Source organism: Panthera tigris, chromosome C1, assembly GCF_018350195.1.
Source record: "Panthera tigris isolate Pti1 chromosome C1, P.tigris_Pti1_mat1.1, whole genome shotgun sequence".
Classification (NCBI taxonomy): Eukaryota; Metazoa; Chordata; class Mammalia; order Carnivora; family Felidae; genus Panthera; species Panthera tigris.
In genome coordinates this window covers 7,145,093-7,164,364 of record NC_056667.1, presented here as the reverse complement: position 1 = coordinate 7,164,364, position 19,272 = coordinate 7,145,093, and the positions used below count along the sequence as shown (strand labels likewise).

The 19,272-nt window shown below is 41.3% G+C and overlaps 1 protein-coding gene across 3 annotated transcripts in view; it reads right to left on the bottom strand.

Moving 5' to 3' along the window:
* The window catches only part of UBE4B (ubiquitination factor E4B), a 119,783-nt gene that overhangs the window by 56,758 nt on the left and 43,753 nt on the right, over nucleotides 1-19,272 (bottom strand). For 2 of the 3 annotated variants that reach the window (XM_042996170.1, XM_042996168.1), the window contains exons 3-5: nucleotides 8,417-8,552; nucleotides 2,347-2,434; nucleotides 976-1,120 (exon numbers count right to left, since the gene is read on the bottom strand). In XM_042996170.1, coding sequence (XP_042852104.1) covers nucleotides 976-1,120; nucleotides 2,347-2,434; nucleotides 8,417-8,552 — 369 coding nt within the window. Of the gene's footprint in view, nucleotides 1-975; nucleotides 1,121-2,342; nucleotides 2,435-8,416; nucleotides 8,553-12,874; nucleotides 13,041-19,272 lie in introns of those variants that run through there. The other variant, XM_042996169.1, reaches the window with a different exon arrangement.

Below are 19,272 nucleotides of genomic sequence, written 5' to 3'. Positions count from 1 at the left end.
TATCACTAAATAGATAAAAGTTGTAACCGACGTAAATCTTGTCTGATTTGGTTATTAAAAATTATCACTCATATATGCACAAGACAGATTTAAGAACCTTAAGATTTCCGGTAAGAATAACAAGTGGCAGGGATAGAAACATGCAGGTGCTAAGCGTGTCTATGACCCGTTAATAAGAAGATCCCAGTAAAATCAGAAGTACACTACGTGTCTGCCAGGAACACAGGGGACTTTTCTCGCCATGGAAGATGGGCAGCGCAGAAAAGGGAAAGATGATCTTCTGTGCGCTCATTTAAAGTAGATCTACTGAGGAATTATTAAGAGCCTTCTGTAGAAGGCACTAGCACTATATCAGTGAGCAAGACAGACAAAAATCCCTGCCACCGGGGAGGTTATATTCTAGTGACAGGCAAAGGCACACTACCACACCACCCCTCTCTCTTCTGCATTCCAAATGACTGCTGTGAAGAAGAGTGACAGTGCCCTTTAATGCTGGTGTCTTGCTAAAAGCTTTATTAATTTGCTATACGAGTGCGGTTTAGGGTAGCCTCTTAAAATAGAATCCTGGAAACAGCAAAATATCAATATGTTCTATCTTCTGAAGCAATTCAATCAAGTTAATGTACTCCACTGTCTACACAGGAGTTGGGAGGCACTTAAAGCAGGTAGAGGTCATACAGAGCAGCTCTCGGGATCCCTGGAGACCACCCAGTAGGCTCCTACTTCATTAGAGACATTAATAACTTCAATTCGGAAACAATGGAGACCATTAGCGTATTTATACAGTTTTCTTCTAGAGAGATCATCAAAGTACAAAACCAACGTGTCAGGAAGATCAGAGGCAAGTGGCCAAACAACAGCACCTCTGATGGTCAAAACTACAACCCCAAAGCAAGAGAAAGTGAATGTGGGTAATGGCCAAGGCCAAGGATCTTACATTCTTATTTTCTCGTAACAGCTGAGCTAGATTCCTACCTTCTTTTGGGTTCTGCTTAAATTGTGCAGAAAGAGAAGAAAGGAAGATGACGTCTCTGTCCCGGTCCTTCCAGGAGACACGAAAGATCTTACAGACCAGCTGTAAGGCCTGTTCTTCGGACACTTCAGAACCCGATGAAGGCTCCTTGTGGGGAAGAAGATTGGGGGGTTAATTTCAAGTAATTCATTTATGAATGAGGGGATTTTAGAAATGCATGCAACTGTTCGCCGACTGACTTGGGGAACAAGAAGCTGGTTACTATGACCGCAAAGTTGTGACACGGCGATTTCACGAGTTTACAATAGAAGCTATGGGGGTGGGCGTGGGGGGACAAAAGAGCAGGAGAATTACCGGTAATCACCAAGGGAGTAAATGAATAAAGGAGATACCTACATCTTCTGTCTTTCCTTTTCTGAGCTCCAAAGGACCAGGTAAACATTCTACACACATAACCCGTTTTCATCCAAAAAATTCTCCAGAATTTAATGTTACCCACTAGTCTCCATCACAGATAAAATATCATATATATATAAAAGAGCTCCATAAGCAAAAAAGAACTCCGCAAAACAAAGCATCGTGCCACTAGAAGGCCACAGTCCAACAGAATCACCAAAACAGGTTGCTCAACACTCATAATTTGCTGCACAGAAAGAGATGCAATTATCTCTACCAGTTCTACACCATGACACCCCCCAAAGAAAACACTTTCTTTAAACATTTTATTTATTTATTTTTGAGAGAGAGACAGAGAGAGAGCGAGCAGGGGAGGGGCAGAGAGAGAGGGAGACACAGAATCGGAAGCAGGCTCCAGGCTCTGAGCTGTCAGCACCGAGCCCGACACGGGGCTCAAACTCATGAACCAGGAGATCATGACCCGAGCCAAAGGTGGATGCCCGACCGACTGAGCCACCCAGGCGCCCCAAGAAAACATCTCTTTTGCTAAACATAGGGAACTAAGCTCAGATGATAACAAAATATAAAGACCTCGGCTTCTAAGTCCTATTGGATTTCACAACCATTTTCCTCAGAATACTACCAAAAATGTGATGACCTACTTGCTTAAGCAAAAAAGATCAACAGAAAAAGTCCAAACTACCTCTAAATGCATTCTCAGCACAAACTACATTTACTGATAAAACTATGGATCCGAAACACAAAGGAATGGAGGGATTTGACCAGACTAAAAAAAGTGAGCTACCCTTCCATTAGGGCAATCTAGGCTGTGCGTTTCTCCTCAGAAGAAAAAAAGAGAGGATTTGCTGACTTGGGGTGGCCTGCTCTAACAGACTCCACAGACATAAGAAACGAAGGGGTGTTTATTTATATTACCTGTACTAAAAACAGAAGCGAGGGTTTCATCTCTTACCAACCTTATCGCTGACGCTCCTTTTTTCTCTCCGATCGTTTTCATCAACCTCCATATTTTCGATTCCTGAATCCACATCCACCTGGGACATGCTTTAAGTACAAAAGACAAATAAGGCTTTTACCTTTTATAAATCCACCCTGTGTCATAGCTGCTGGCTGAGGGACAGTTCTCAAGTATCGATCAAAATCAGTCAGGAAAGCAAAATAATAAAGGTTCATCTTTTTTTTCTGATTAACTTTTAAGAGCACTTCATATATTAGGATAGAAACACTCTGTCTCCTATATTTGGTGGGAGCAGTGCTCCTAAGTGGTCATTTCCTTAGGCTCACTTCCAAAAACAAATTAGAGCGTATTTTCTATATATACAATCAGAGCCTTACTACAAAAACCTGGTTAAGTACAAACACCTTTTTTCCCCCACATTAAATAAAAATTTGCCCGGCACCATTTATTGAAATGACCGTCCTTGTAACACTAATATGAAATCACCTCTCACAGGTCCAACTGCAATGTATGTATGTGTCTATTTCTATTTGATAATTTGTCTCCCCCTCCCCCCCCCAAAAAAAAAAACCCATCCTATCTTACTAAAACTTCACAGTAAATCTCGGGATCTGCTAGGTCAAAGCCTGCACCTCACTATCCTACTTCAAGAGAGTCTTGGCCATTCTTGGCCTTTTACTCTTCACACATCCTTAAGAATCAGCTTCACAGACTCCTTAAAAGTCCTGTTGGCATCTTGACTAGAATTTCATCTACTTGTGAGATCCAACTGGGGAGAAACGACATCATTATGTTGCGTCTATTCATGGACAACGTATCTTTCTGCAACTGTTTAGGCCTTCTTTAAAGTCTTTCAATAAACTATTATAATTTGCTCCATAGTCTTTCACTTCTTTTCTAAACTTATACCTAGGTACCATGTATCTTTTGCTGAAACTGTGCAGGGTACCTTTTTAAAAATTAACTTGTCTGATCTCTTGTTGCTAGTACCTAGTAATATAACTGATACAGACCTCTTAGGAGCAACTTGTATACTTACACATAGGATTTACTAGGTAGAAAATAATCTCATCTCCAAATAAGAACGGTTTTATTTCTTCCACTCCAATCCTTACTTGTTTTTCTGCACTAGGTAGGGTCCCCACGTGGACCAGACGTAGAAATAGCAGCCACCTTTGTTCTTATCCCTGATTTTAAAGAGAGTGCTTCTAATTTCTCACCCCTGAGTATGAGAGTTGCTGTAGGTTCTTGAGAGATGTCCTTTATATCAGTCAGAATAAGGTAGGCTATGCTGTGGTTACACAAACACTTGGAAACCTTAGAGGCTTAACACTCTAAGGGTTATTTCTTGCTTACACAAAGTCTGGTGAGAGTGAAGCATCCTTACTCCATCTTTAATCTATGCCATCTGCAATACACAGCCTCCAAGGTCACTGGAGCGAGAGAAGAGAGCGACGGAGGAGGAATATCGGCTCAACTGCCTTCACCTAAAAGTGACACATGTCCCTTCCACGCACAGTCTACTGGACAAAACGAGGTACTTGGCCCCAATCTAACTGCACAGGAAACTGGAAATGCAGGGGAGCATGTGAAATATTTGCTCAACTCTGTCTCTGCCGTATTGTCCACTCAGGATGCACCTTTCTGTTTGCTGTTTGCAAAGATTCTTATCATGAAATGATGTTGGGTTTTATCAAACTCTTCCAACTACCAAGATCGTATGGTTTTTCTCTTTAATATATAATGTGGTGAATGATATTTGCAGATTTTCAAATGCTGCATGCACCCTTGCATTCCTGGGATAAATCCATGTTGCTCATATGTTACACTGATACTTTTAACTAAACTTATGATTGAAGTATCTGCACAGAACTGTCCACAGATGATCGGATGTGTTTGACTGAATAAAGCTTCACAAAGGAAACATTCTAGTGTAATCAGGGCCCATATCAAGAAACAGAACGTGACCTGCTGGTTCTTCGAATCCTTCGAATCCTTCCAGTCACAACTACGCTGGCCCACAGTAACCACTATCCTGGCATCTAGCCCCAGAGAAGTTCTGTCTGCTCTTTATGTGTTGCAATAGTTGGCTTGTCAGTATCTCAAGATTTCTGCAAATACGTTCACGAGCATGATTACCATGTGATTTGTTTCTTTTATATTATTCTTGTCTGGTTGTGATATTCAGGTCTCGTTAGCTTTGTAAACTGAATTGGCAAGCAGTCCCTATTTTTTTTAATTACCTGGAAAAATCTGTGTACAACTGGAACGGTAGAATTTACCTATAAAATTATATGGGCAAGCTACTTTCTTTGGCAAATTTTTAAACACTGATTCAATTCGTTTCATGGTTTTTGATTATTCAGGCTTTCTCTTTCCTCTTGAGCCCATTTTGGGAGAATTATGTTTTTCTAGGAATTTGATTTTTATCCAAATTTTCGTATTTACTTGCACGTTGCATATTTACAATTTTTCACGGAATTCTCTTTTTCAGTAACAAATATCACTGAGTGCCCCCTTCTATGCAGGCATTGTTCTAGGTGTCTGAGATGTCAATGAACAAACAAAAGAGACAATACAAGCCCTGTGTTATGGAGCTTACCTTCTCATTAGAGGGTGAAAGATCATAGACAATATATATAATAAGTAAGTAAAACGTATCATATAATGATAAATGCTACGGAAAAAATAAAGCAAAAAGAGTAGGGAAAAGGCAACGGAGAGTGCAGGACTTTCCATTTTAAATGGGGTGAGCCTCACTGAGAAATGCCACATGAGTACAAACAGGAAGGGGGTTAGCCATGCGCATATCCAGGGCAAGAGCCTTCCAAGACAAGGGTTCCTATTTTCAATACTTAGTCATATTCTCTTCTTCCTTGTTTCATTTATATTAGAGCTTTATATTTTCTCCTAAGAACCGCTTTGGCTGCAACATGAAGCTCATAATGTGTCATATCTGTTATTGTTCAGTTTCAGGTAATTCCAAATTTCTTTTTTGACCTGTAGTTAGACGCATGCTCTGTTTTAAAGATTTCCAAATGTATGAGGGATTTAAAATTTTTTTCCCCTGTATTAATTACCTAACCTAATGTCCTAGTCAGAAAACGTGATCGGTTTGATCCTGCATTCTGAAACTCTCCGGTCTTTGGATATTAGGAGAATACGCATTCTCCAACTGTAGAGTGCAAAGGATCAGATCCACCTTGTTAGCTGTGTTGTTTCATTTGTTCATATGCTTACTGACGCTCACTCTTTTTGATCTATCCATGCACCAAAGGGATGTGTCAAAATCTCCCGTTATGAGTATGTGTCACTTTCTTCTAGTTCTACTGTTACTTGCTTTATTGTTGCTGCTGTCACACAAGTATGTGTGTATACTTTGGAAACTGTTACATCCTGTTAAACAATACACAGTGCTTATGTCTAGTAGTATTTTGTGCCTTAAAGACTAATCTATTGTTTACCCCAATCTTCTCTTGTTTAGTATTTGCATGGAATATCTTTCCCTTTTCTTTCACTTCCAACAAAACGTTGAAAAGTTCTAACCTACTGCTTCAGGTATGTCTTCTGTAAACCAAGATAAAGCTGGGTTCGGTTTCATTTTTAACCCGGATTGAAGCCTTTCACTGTGATTCACTGTGATTACTGACCTATTCTTCATTTCTTTTAACCGTCTTATTTTGTGCCATTTGTCTTTCCTTTAAAATTCGTGCTTCCGTCCCCCCAGACTCCCAACCCCCATTCCATATTTTCCCTTTACTGCTTTGGAAAACATACTCCATTTCTGTTCTTTTAGTGGCCACCCCTGAAATTGTATCAAGTACCCTTAACTCAAAATCTACAAGTTGGCCAGTATCTTCACCCCTCTCCCAAGTACACAGGGACGTTAGTGCTCTAATGACCTCCCCCCGGCCCCTGCCCTTCCATGCTACCGCTATCCAGCATGTCGTACCTAACTCGTTTTTTCACTTCTCTCCCTCGATATTATTGTGTATTCTGTTACCATTGTTTTACACTACCCCTGTCTGTTTAGATTTACCACGTTTATTATTCACTCACCCTTCCTTCGTGCATCTCAGACATTAGTCCCGAGATCATTTTCCTTCTTCGTCAACTACATCTGTTAACAGCTGGGGTCTTCAGAAGTGGCAGACTACCAGGATGTCTGCGTGTGTTGGTTTTCTGAATCTGTATAAATATCTTTATCTCCCCTGCGCTTCTCAGAGACTGGTGCACAAGGCTTCACAATTGCCAGTGGACAGTGAATTTACCTTCAGCGTTTGACACTATTATCCCACCATCTGACTTCCATCATTCAGACATCTAACTATCATTCTTTGGTAGACGATCTCTTTTTTCTCTCTGGCTGCACTAAAGGTCTTTTTGTCTTTGATGTTCTGAAATTTTACCATAAAATGTCCAGATATGAATGTCTCTCTGTTTCATCAGCAGGCGAGCTGCTGGGCTTTTTGAATCTGAGGATTCATATCATTTATCAACTCTAGAAAAATTCTTAGCCGTTTATCTTTTGGATAATGGCTTCCAAACCAGTAGAGGAAAACACATGGAACAAAGCGTGGTGTGGGGAATCGCTCTAAGTCTCTCTGTTCTCACCTTTTGAAATGTCTACTAGATACTGGTTGGATCTGTGTCCGTTATGTCTCTAAATATCTTGCGTATTTTTATCTCTTTCTCTTTGAGGCACACACTGTATAATTTCTTCAGCTCTACCATTCGGTTTGTTAACTCTCTCTGTAGCTATGTCCTATCAACTGTTTTAACTCTCACATCACGTTTTCAATTTGAATTACCTTTTCATTTCTAGAAATTCTACTTGGTTCTTTTTCAAACGTGCTTGGTTGTCTTTATAGCTGCTCTCCCCTTTTCATGTTTTCAGTTCCCTTTGTAATTTATTTAAACATACGTATTTTGTATTGTCCATCTGATAATTCCAAAAACCAAAAATATATAGGTGAAAAATTCTACTCTTACTGGTACTGCCATATGTTACTCACGGTGGCTTTCATCTGGCGTGTTCTTTGAGTTTTGACCATGAGTTCATACTTCTTGGAAATTTTTCTAAGGAAATTCTCTGAAGACATGACTTACGTCTGCTTCCGTAAGATGCCTTAAAAGCAGTATAGGCCTGGGTCCACTGCTAGTTCTCAGCTTGAGGCTCGTCAGACTGTACCAATAGTGTAAATCGAGGTACTAAACCAGTATGAAGTCACCCACTGGCCATGAAATTACACAGTTGACTTGATTTTTAAAAAATGTATCTACTCAGAGCAAAGGTGGTAAGGACACCATTGTTTTTACTCTGTGGGATTGATTTTCTTCTACTTCATCTTTTCCCTGAGAGTGTCGTCCTTTCGGAATTCTTATCTAAGGTGAGGCGATCCCTGATCGGCCTCCTCACCCCGACCCATCAACTTGCCGAAGCTCTGTTCCGGTGCCTCTGAACCTCTTTCACTTCATAACACACCCAGAAAATACTATTTGTCTGGTCCACTGACACAAACTGTGGGAGCTGCTTCAGGGCAGGGGAGACGGGTCCTGGCGCAGGGGGTTCTTTATTCTGCCCAAGGAACAAAGGAACTGATACCTCAGCCACTCTATTACCATTCACGGCACACTTACAGCACCGAACGCTCTGCTCTGGACATCCTGACCCTTATGGAGCTCCTAAGGCATCTGGCTTCCCGTGTGTACCCTTCCCTTCCAAACGTTTACATTTCACTGATCAGTAAAACTTGGAAGAAATTCTTAGGGACGGACATATGCTCGCCAACACGGTATATACAAAGTAAGGACATCAGAAAACATTTTTCAAAAAACTTTTTTTTTCCACTTACACCATTATTTCATAAAAGACATTTCAATACAAAAAGCTAAACAACTTATAAAGAACATTTCAGAATAATACAAAGACCTATAAGCCTCACAGATCTCACGCTAATTTGCTAATAAGGACTGGTGTAAACCTCTGGGTGGACTAGAGACCGAAGTGACCGAATCTTTCCCTTTCCATAAATCCCACAGCTTATTGGACAACTGGCTTACTTTACCTTTTTTCACAAGAGACACCATCGATATCCATGCTCTGGGAACGCGAGAGAGACTGAGATTGGGTTTCAAGGCTATTGGAGGGCGAGCTGCTGAGAGAACTGACTCCTTCACTGCTCTGGCTTCGATGAGCTACTCCTAACCAGAAAAGACACGAGAAATTTAAGTTTCCTGTGAAGTAACATGAAAGCCACTTGTAATGGCAACAGTAGTCATACACAATCGGCATCCACACCACCAAAACAGTCAGCAAATGAGGATTCTCTATCGGGAGGTCGTGCTAACAGTGTGACGTTAAAGTCATGGAAACATCAGCAAGAAATCAGAGTGCATCCATATACGTCGCCTGAGGTCAGCGACAGAGCTACATCTGGTAACTAAAACGGACTCCTCATCGCTTTTTCTTTCGCCAGTTCAAATATGGTCCCTGGATACAAATTAGCTACCGTGATTGTCCAGAAAAAAATCTTTGAAACGTGCCAGAAAGAAGATGAATTAATAAATGGCTATAGAGATATACAGATGGACAGATGTGTGATAAAGCAAATAGACCACAATGTTAACGGTAGGAGCTAGATGGCAGGTATATAGGTGTTCGTTCCGAGTCTTTCAACTTTGCTGTGTGCTTACGATCTGCACAAAAATGTTGACAACATGCAAACAGAGCCATCGATAACCAATGTCCTTAAATACAGATCATTCACTGACTGAACATCTCATCTGATGATGGGGAAAATAAAAACCCTGACATTGACCTTGCTTTCATGGAACCTACAGTACAGTGAACCACAGCCCTGCGTACGGGGCCGATTATTTCTCATCCATGTCTTTGAAACCATGTTCATCCCACAGAATTTAAAAAAATACTTTAACTCTACAAATATCTTTCCACAAAAAAGTTTTACCCAGGCATTTGCAAGTACTTTAAAAAATATATACCTATGTTGCTGCAAGGAAAATCAGACTCAGGTTAAAAAAAAAACAAAACAAAAAACAAAAACAAAAAAAAAACAAAAAAACTTGAGTTGCCATTTGTAGCTAAAATAACTACCAAGTGGATAACCTTTAACCCTCCCAGCACTCCAGGAGAGTAAACCTGCCACTCCTATGTGTCTCTCTCATTGAAGAAGATCACTAAACGTTCATCCATTCTTCACAGGTTTTAACGCGTCTGTTTCTTAAAGCTTCCTCGGGACTCATAAAAGAGAAAAGACACTGAATCCTGACTATTCCTAAGTAGACTCAAGGAAAATACAGAAAACATCTGATGTGGCAACAATTTGAACTAAGCTCAGAGAAGACAGTAAAACTTTAAGAATGTTTTCTTAAACATTCAAGAATGTAACCCAAAGTGAGTTCTCAGTAGCTATTTACTGAAGATCACAAAACATCCATCCATTCCTGATAGCTAGAATCAAGACACGTATCACAAGGAAAGGTCTGACATTTTTAAATAAAATTAATCAATAATAAAGTTCAGCAACTTTTATGGGATATCAGTTAAGCAGCTTTAAAATTTCTACCTTATAAAACCAGTCTTAAAATTAAACTAAGTTGTTCAAAAACACTGTGTTCATAACATAGCACACTCTTCTATGCTACGTGTACGATAACCCTACGGTAACACAGTGCCAGAGTTCACCATAGAGTCCAGGATACTGTGGTTGCGATATTTTTATAAAACATCAAGTATATCATCTGAATTCTTTTCCTGAACCCTCCCCACGGGCTCTTCACATCCTGGGTCCAGTGGGGCAGTTCTCCCCAGAGTTTACTACGTATCGCAGTGTTCCTCGGTCTGTCCACACCCTCCAGAATTTGGGTGACCTCGTTGCGGTCTTAAACTTAAAAAAACGTACGGTGTCTTTGAATCCATATAAATCAACTACTGATTTGGTTAAAGCCAAATCGAGCAACAACACAAAATATCGCTTTGTTTCCAAATCACACACACAGGCTTCTGTGGTCCTCGGTCCTCATTCTCTACCATTCCTAACTTGGGAAATCGCTGTCAGGAAGCCAAATTTCAAGGAATGGAGAACCCCGCTTCTTCATCTCCGTAAGGGCAGGTATTGAAGAATTAAAACAGATATAATCTCCGGTTCTCTTTGACGAGATTTAAAAATTTAAAAACAATTCTTCAAAAACTGAGGGTGTGTAAGTAAGCCTTGCCTGCTTAGTAAAATATGAACTACAAACTTTCAAGATGGCAGCTATCCAAACTTTTATTACTAATAAGAGCTTGTTAAAGGTAAATTATCCATTCTGTGCGGGAAGGCCATAATTTTAAAGGAAATAAGGAGGATTTTATTTCTCTAAGATTTGCCTCCCAGAACGGTAGTATTTCCTGAATGCTATTTCCTTTCAGGTATAAGCCAGACCAAGTGCCTATTTAAGCTGTAACACTAGATCTAGTCCAGTATTTTACACACACACACACACACACACACAAAGGGGCTTGCTAAATTACAGTATAAAAAGAAGCACAGAATTGCCAGAAGGTACCTTAAAGCCCCAATAAAACTGTTAAAAAGGTGTGCGGGTGGTGGGGAGTGACTTTACAATCTTAGCCATCTTCTTCTTTGACAGATGAGAATACGGAGACCTGTGAAGTCTAAGAACTTCCTTTAGCAAGTCAGAAACAGAGGCAAGATTAAAACACATGTCTCTTGACTCCAAGGAAAATGCTACTATTTCCTCTACCCCAAACTGCTGAACAATTCTTTGATCATGGCTATTTTAAATCAAAGCTATATGTTTCTACATCCTAAAATTATAAAAGCTGGGGCGCCTGGGTGCCTCTGTCGGTTAAGTGTTCGATTTTGGCTCAGGTCATGATTTCAAGGATTGTGGGTTCGAGCCCTGTGTCGGGCTCTGTGCTGACAGCTCAGAGTCTGCAGCCCGCTTCGGATTCTGTGTCGCCCTCTCTCTCTCTTTGCCCCTCCCCCACTCGTGCTCTGTCTCTCTCTCAAAAATAAACATTAAAATACATAAAATTATAAAAGCAAAACTTAAAAAGGTATTAGTGTTATAAAAAGAATCATTCCTTCCACTACTTATCAAAATTCTAAGGCTTATTTAACATAGATCTTGACAATGAACTAAGCTAAAAGGTTAACATTCATGGAAAATACAAAGTACACTAGTACTTTCTTTGGCCAATACCAAACTCACCCTCTCAACACGACTTATAATGAACATTTTCTACTCCATAAAACCGACTCATATATTCAGTCAGCAGCTAACTTCCTAGTGAAAACATTTTGCTCTTGTGACTAAACACAAATAAAATGAAATTTCAAACGTGTAAAGAAATATAGTGGTACCTAAAATATCGAGACAAGAAGACCAACAACTCGAATTAGAAAAATGGTTTGATCTTCTTATTTATGAGACTGAGTATTCCCTTCCTTAGTGTCAAAAGGGTGGATCATGCCAAGAATCATACATCTGGACTCAAAAGATCTTGACGGCTCCTTGGAGAAACGGTGGAGTCTACAGCTAGTGCAAAACAAAGATGGGATGAGCCTGGGGCATCTGATAGTGCCAGCAAGACAGTGCTCAAAAAAAATAAAAATAAAAGGATGACTGTGCCAAACAGAGTCGTCAACCCAAAAGGGATCCCAATGACCAAAGCTAGAACAATTTGTGTAAAATAATAAAGCAAAAATAAATAATAATTTGAATCATAACTCAAAGTACAAAATAAATATACATGAGTTCATACCGATGTATGGAAGCATTAACTTAGTAACTGGGGAGAAGGGGGTGAATGTCCCTTACAGAAGAATCCCATATAATGTATCTATGTGTAGATACTCCCCACTCCAGAAGGTAAAACTTAGCTCCCACTGCTTGAGTGGGGTAGGCTGGACTTAAGAACTCACCACTGAAGAATTGAGTCTGGAAAGGGAAAAGAATCGTTACTTCACAGTAGAGAGACCTGGCAGACTGCAGCTTAACTCGGTGGTGAAGGTCAACGTGACCGGCAGTGCGGCAGGGCCCTTTGCCTGTGTGATACTCTCCCCCCTAAAACCCCACACCCCAGACTAATCATGAGAAAAACACTAGACGAAGCCAAATTAAGAGACATTCTATACAATGCTCTTCAAAACTGTCAAGAAAATGAAAAGCACAGAAACACTGAGAAACTGTCACAGACCAAAGGAGATTCATCTGTAGTTTGGTTAACAGCAGTATACCAAAGATTTTTATGGTTTCAGGTCTCACAGTTAGGTCTAGTTCCTCGTGTATTTTAGATGTTAGCCACTTATCAGATACACAATTTGCAAATTTTTTCTCCCATTCTATAAGCTGCCTTTTCAGTGATGATGGTTTCCTTTGCTTCACGGAAGCTTTTTACTTTGATATGGTCCTACTTGTTTATGTTTGCTTTTGTTACCTTTGGTTTTGGAGTCAGAGCCAAAAACCAGCGCCAAGACTGATGTCAAGGTACTTACCATAAGCCTATGTTTTCTGCTAGGAGTTTCATGGTTTCCAGTCTTACGTTCAAGTCTTTACCCATTTTCAGCTACTTTTTGTGTGGCGTAAGACAGTCCAGTTTCATTCTGCCGCATATGGCCGTCCATTTGCTGAAGAGACCGCCCCCAATGTACATTCATGGCTCCTTTGTCATAAATTAATTGACCATATATGGGTGGTCAGTTTCTGGGCTCTCTATTCTTTTCCATTGACCTATGTGAATGTTTTTATGCCAGGTCATGCAATTTTGATTACTATAGCTTTGTAACAGCTTGAAATCAGGTAGTGTGACACCTTCAGCTTTGTTCTTCTTTCTCAGGACTGTTTTGGCGATTTGGGGTCTTCTGTGGTTCTGTATAAATTTTAGGATTATTCTATTTCTATGAAAACGCCACTGGAATTTTCATAGAGATTGCATTGAATCCACAGATTGCTTTAGCTTGGTATGGACATTTTTATCAATATTAATTCTTTCAATCCATGAGCACAGAAGATCTTTCCATTTATCTGTGTCTTTTTAAAATTCTTCCATCAACACCTTGTAGTTTTCAGTGCATACATCTTCCACCTCCTTGGTTAAATTTATTCCTCGATATTTTGTTCTTTTTGATGCAATTGTAAATGGGATTATTTTATTTCTATTTCCAATAGTCCATTACAAGCGTATGGAAACACAAGAGATTTTTGTATATTGATTTTTTTAGCCGACAACTTTACTGAATTCATTATCAAGTTTTAACAGTATTTGGGTGGAGTCTTCAGCGTTTTGTACACAGAGTATCAAGTCGCCTGCAAATAGTGACAGTTCTACTTCCTTTCCAATCCTGATGTGTGGTTTTTGTTTTTGTTTTTTTTGCCTAATTGCCTGGTCAGGACTTCCGAAGTTGGGTTGAATAAAAGTGGCAGGAACGAGCAAACTTCTTTGGTTCGTAATCTTAGAGGGAAAGTTTTTGGGTTTTCACCCTTGAGTGTAACATTAGCTGTGGACCAGTCAAACATGCCTTTATTACACTGAGGCACATTCCCTCTATACGCACTTTGTTCAGAGTTTTTATCATAAATGGATGTTGAATTTTGTCAAACGCTTATTCTGCAAGCTCATACGATTTTTATCCTTCATTTTGCTAATGTGGTGTATCGCACTGGTTGGCATGCAGATGTTGAACCCTCCCTAGATCCCAGAAATAAATCCCACTTGATCACAGTATACGTATGATCCTTTAGCGTACTACTGATTTTAGTTAGCTAATATTTTTGTTGAGGATTTCCGCACCTATATTCATCACGGATACTGGCCTATAATTTTCTTTTCTCGTGGTGTCCTTTCCTGATTTGTTTGGGCACCAGGGTAATGGCTAGCCCCACAGAATTGTCTGGAAGTATCCGTCCCTCTTCCTCTTCTTTTTTTTGCGGCGGCGGGGCGGGGGTAGAGTTAGAGAAGGGTTGGTATTAATTCCTTGAGTTCACTAGTGAAGCTGTGTCTGGTCCTGGACTTTTGTTTGTTGGGAGGTTTTTGATTACAGACTCAAGTCTCCTTACTAGTAATCAGGCTATTTAGATTTTCTGTTTCTTCATGATCCCGTCTTAGAAGGCTGTGTGTCAAAATATCAGTATTTCTTTTTGTTGTTGTTTTAATTAAAACATTAGCATTTCTTAAATGCACGCCCTTAGACTCCAATCGGGAGCCTGGAGACAGATGGCGAGAAAAACCGCTAGCATATTCCCAAATCAAAAAAAGAGAATTACTTCCTGGATGCAGACCTACTATGAGCTCAACAGAGAAGAGAAATGTAAGATAGCTTTATTCAGAGTTTGCAATCTAGTTAGCAAAACAACATAAATGCACACAAAATTAAGAATGGCATGTGCAGCATAATTTCTAAGGGTTTGAAGTATCTGGAGTGAGTGCGATGGTTCCTGGAGCAGGAGCAGAGTTGCTCTGAAAACAGGAAATGAAGTTAAATGAAAAGGGGGGGGGGCTCATCACAGAGGACCCTGAAAGTTCCTGGACTGCATTCAGGTGCAAACAAGGAGGACTTCTAGAGCAGGTGACGTGTCTGATCTCGCCTACTGAGCCATCAAGTCCCTCAAGGGATAGGAACTGCATTTTCTGGAAACCACTCTCACACACCATTTACTTCTGTGCCTTCCCTAGACTTGAGAGCACGAACTAAGCAGTGGAAGCGGCAATTTTGTGATGTTCACGTCCCACTATGTGGGCAGAGTGCTAGCGGGGAGTTTGGTTGGAGTCAGAGGCAACAGAAGCTCAAGGACCAGGTTGACCTGAATGGAGACAGAGGAGGAGAAAAAAGGGATCAAGCCCAGGTCGAAACAGGAAGCTGATTCCCAGAGCTAAGAAGACGTCAGACTTCCTCCAGATTCACAAAATAAATATCATGATCCTAGCAATTATGTCATACAATGCAGCCCATTATAATAAAAACACATACAGAACATCCTCCCCCTTTTGGTGGCCAAAATACATGCAAAACATGACCCCCTTGGGTAGCCGAAAAGTCACCCCAATGAGACGAAATGACTGTGCTGGTATAGGGCACACCAGGTACAGCTAAAGCAAAAGAGATTTCAACACCACCAAGAGCCTCCCAAGCCCCGCAGATGTGAGGGGTCTCACTACAGCCCTCTGGCCTTGGGACTTGTGCCTGAGCTGGGCCTCCAGCTTGCTTCTGAATCACCCTCCAGCCCTCTCTCTCCCCCAGGTGGGGGGAGACGAAGCTATAGACCAAGTGGAAACAATAGGGCTTCTTTCTGAAGAAGAAAAAAAAGATTTAAATACTGGATTAGCAATCAACAATAGGACGAAGGGTTATAATTTTGTCACTGCTAACAGCATTCTTAGCCAAAGACAATTTATTATAAAAGCATGATTCTGATTTTGTTGACATTTCTACAAAGGTACCACTATTAAATAACAAAGTTCTGTATCAAAACCGGAGAAGGAAATTGAAGGGAAATTGAAGACGACCACTCTGCATCAATCATCACCAAGTCCATTTTTGCCCCAGGACCTCGGCATCTGCTGTTCCTTCTGTCAGGAAAGAACACCCAACAGATAACCACTTGGTTTGCTCCCCAGCTTCATTTAGGCTTCTGTTGAAATGTCATCTTCTTAATGAGGCCTACAGTCGTCTCTACCTTAAAACAGCAATGCCTTCCTCCCTCGCCAATACGGACTCCCAACATAATTCTCTCTTTTCTCCACAAGAATTCGCACCACCTGACAGATTTTATGGTTTTTAAACACAGTTTGTCTTCTCTTACTAGACTATATGCGACGTGACCCAGAACAGAACCTAACAAACACACGACAGGATTTAAAGGCAAAGGTATGAAATAAAGGCTGCATGAACCTACAGCACTCAGTGGATAGCTGATAACAACCGATACAAACCAAAATGTAAAACAGATAATAAAACATGTCAAGCAAATTTGGAGGGTTTGGAATAACAACTGTAATGGGATATGGAAGGATGTTCCCTATTTTCAAAAGTAATAATTCTGGGGTGTTTTATTTGGGGGGGGGGGGTGGTTATTTAAGTAGGCTCCACACCCAACGTGGGGCTTTGAACTCATGACCCTGAGATCAAAAGTCGAATGCTCTACTGACTGAGCCAGCCAGGCACCCCAATCCTGTTTGTTTCTTTGTTTGTTTGTTTAAGGCAGAATTTTCACAGTCAGATAAACACTTGTGTGAAATTCTCCAAAAAAAACCTGACACCACAGAGGTGGCAGCGGGAGGCAGAGACTACCTGTGCCGCACCAGCATGGAGATCTCCACACGAGGACATCCCCTCCTGCCAGACACGGGGTCCTCGGACACTCCTGCTGGGTGAGACTTGCCCATCTTTGCCTGTATCCATAGCTCCTACCACAGTGCCTAGCAAATGGAAGGCATTATGCAAGTGTTCGAAGGCATCGATGGAAACAGGACCAAGACCATCTTCAAACAGAAGAAGAATTTAGGTGAAACTAGTTTTAAGTATGTTAAAGACTAGCAGTCAGACAGAGGAAAGGGCTTCTGTGTTTCTTTCTGATCCAAACCCTGGAACTAGCCCAGAGGCCAAACACATCATCTGGTTTCTCGCTCCCTGCACACAGGCCCTGTTGTTCATTTCTGCTCCCAGAGCAGAGGTTCTTTCCCACAGATGGAGACGGAAATCAGGGGGCCGAAATTACAGTAGCTGTTTGATTAGCTGCTAGATCTTTTATTTAAAGCATTATCACGGAAGCACATAAATTACTATGTCACAATCTTTAAAAACATTGTGATAACCGTATTTCTGTATAATTGGTTTCCTTTGTAATCCTCCGTTTTATGATATATGGTTAAAACTACGCTTGGAGAGGCTGATCAAAGGCTTCACCGGTTTGCCAGAACTCATGGAATGACAACAGTCTTTTAAGAACGCCAGCTCCGGAGGGTAGAAAAGGCACCCAGAGAACTTGGTCCGCCAGACTTAATAATCCTGTCAAGATAAAACCAGCTGATAAAGGACTCACTGGGGACTCTTGTGCAAGAATGACCATGTCTTCAGAGAGGTCGCGACAGCCAGGAAGGGTGAGGCTTCAGTTGGATATATTCAAGATGTCTGAGAGGTAGACATCAGAGGGAACAGAAGGAAGATAAGTAGGATTTCAAAACAGGACTGTAAAATAAAAATCCTCCAGGAGGGTTAAGAGTTCCTGAAGGCTGGGCAAAGCAATCTAAAGATGGGGGAAGGAACTAAGAAAACCAGTTTGTCCTCCCAGGAACTTAATGAGCACAGGTTTTTCAAAGGAAATGAAAGAACACCTTCTCCCCGCCCGGATGGTAAGTTCTTCCAGGAAAGAAATTGGACCTCGCTCATCTTCACGTTCCCACGACTTACTGCCGGGTCTGACCCACAGGAAGCCCTAAATAAACGTCAGCGAACGGACACGTAAACGCAACAGAATCAATGACAGCTGTAAAAAAGTGACAATTAGCTGTAGGAAAAATATTACCGACACGCACAAAGTTTTAAGACAGGCAAAAGCAATGTCATACTAACAGTGCGGTAAAAGAGAGAGAGAGAGAGAGAGAGAGGGAGAGAGAGAGAAAGAAAAAAATGTCTGAGCATGATAAATGCAAAATTCTGAACAGCAGTGACCTGCTGGTGTGGGGGAGAGGGGTGGAGAGCCAGAGACTCCGTCAGGGGTTCAAGGCATTACTATGTCTCACATACGTTATCTATCGTGTAGGTCCAGAATATTCTGTAGTAAGCTTTTTGGCAAAATCTTAGAAAAAAATTGGCTTATGGGCTTTTTAAACTCTGCTCCGAGTGCCAGGAAAAGCAAAGAGACAGACTAAAGTGGGTCACAGTGAAAGACTTATGTTAGCAAATGTTCTCTAAATAGAACTCAAGGGGTACCTGGCTGGCTATGTCGGTGCGGCAGGCGACGCTTGATCTCGGGGTTGTGAGTTCGGGCCCCACGTTGGATGTAGAGATTACTTTTTAAAAACATCAATTTAATCAATCAATCAAGCTCAAGTCTCATTTTGCGTCTAACATTCCCAAGAAACTATTTTTTCTTTCATTTATTCACTTAACTAGGGGCACTAACAGAGTGCCTACTATGTGCCAGCATGGTTCTGGGGACAAGGGAATGAACAGCAGTGGTGAGGTCCCTGCTCTAACCTTATGTTCTAAAGGGAGGAGAGGGGCGCCTGGGTGGCCCAGTTGGTTGAGTCATGATCTCATAGTTTGTAAGTTTGAGCCCCACATCGGGCTCTCCTCTGCTGACTCAGAGCCCACTCTGGATCCTCTGGCCCCCTCTCTCTTCTGCCCCTCCCCTGCTGGAGCTCTCTTTCAGAAATAAACAAACATTAAAAAAATCTAAAAAAAAAAAAAAGAGAGAAGAGGGGATGGTGATTAAAGAAAAAAAAAATCCATAAATGGTATTTCCACTGGGAAGCAGGGTCTTTGCAGATGTATTCAAGTTAAGATGAGGTCACATTGGATCAGAATGGTCCCTTAATCCAGTAACTGGTGTCCTCACAAGAAGAGGGCAACGTGAACACAGATACACACAGAGGCAAGGCCGTGAAAAGACAGAGGACGTTGCGGTGGTGCCGCCTCAGGCCAAGAACCACCGAGGATGGCCGGCAACCAACAGAAACCAGAAGAGGCAAGGTTCTTCGTCGGGGCCGTCCAAGGAAGCACGGCCCGGCCAACACCTTGACTTTCGACCTCTTCCCTCTGGAGCTGTGACAGAATACAACTCTGTGGTTTCAAGCCATCCAGTCTGCGATACTTTGTCACGGCGGCCCGAGGAACTTCAGACAGAAGCAGGCAGCGTTGCGAGAAGCTGGGACCACAGACGGGAGAGCAATTTG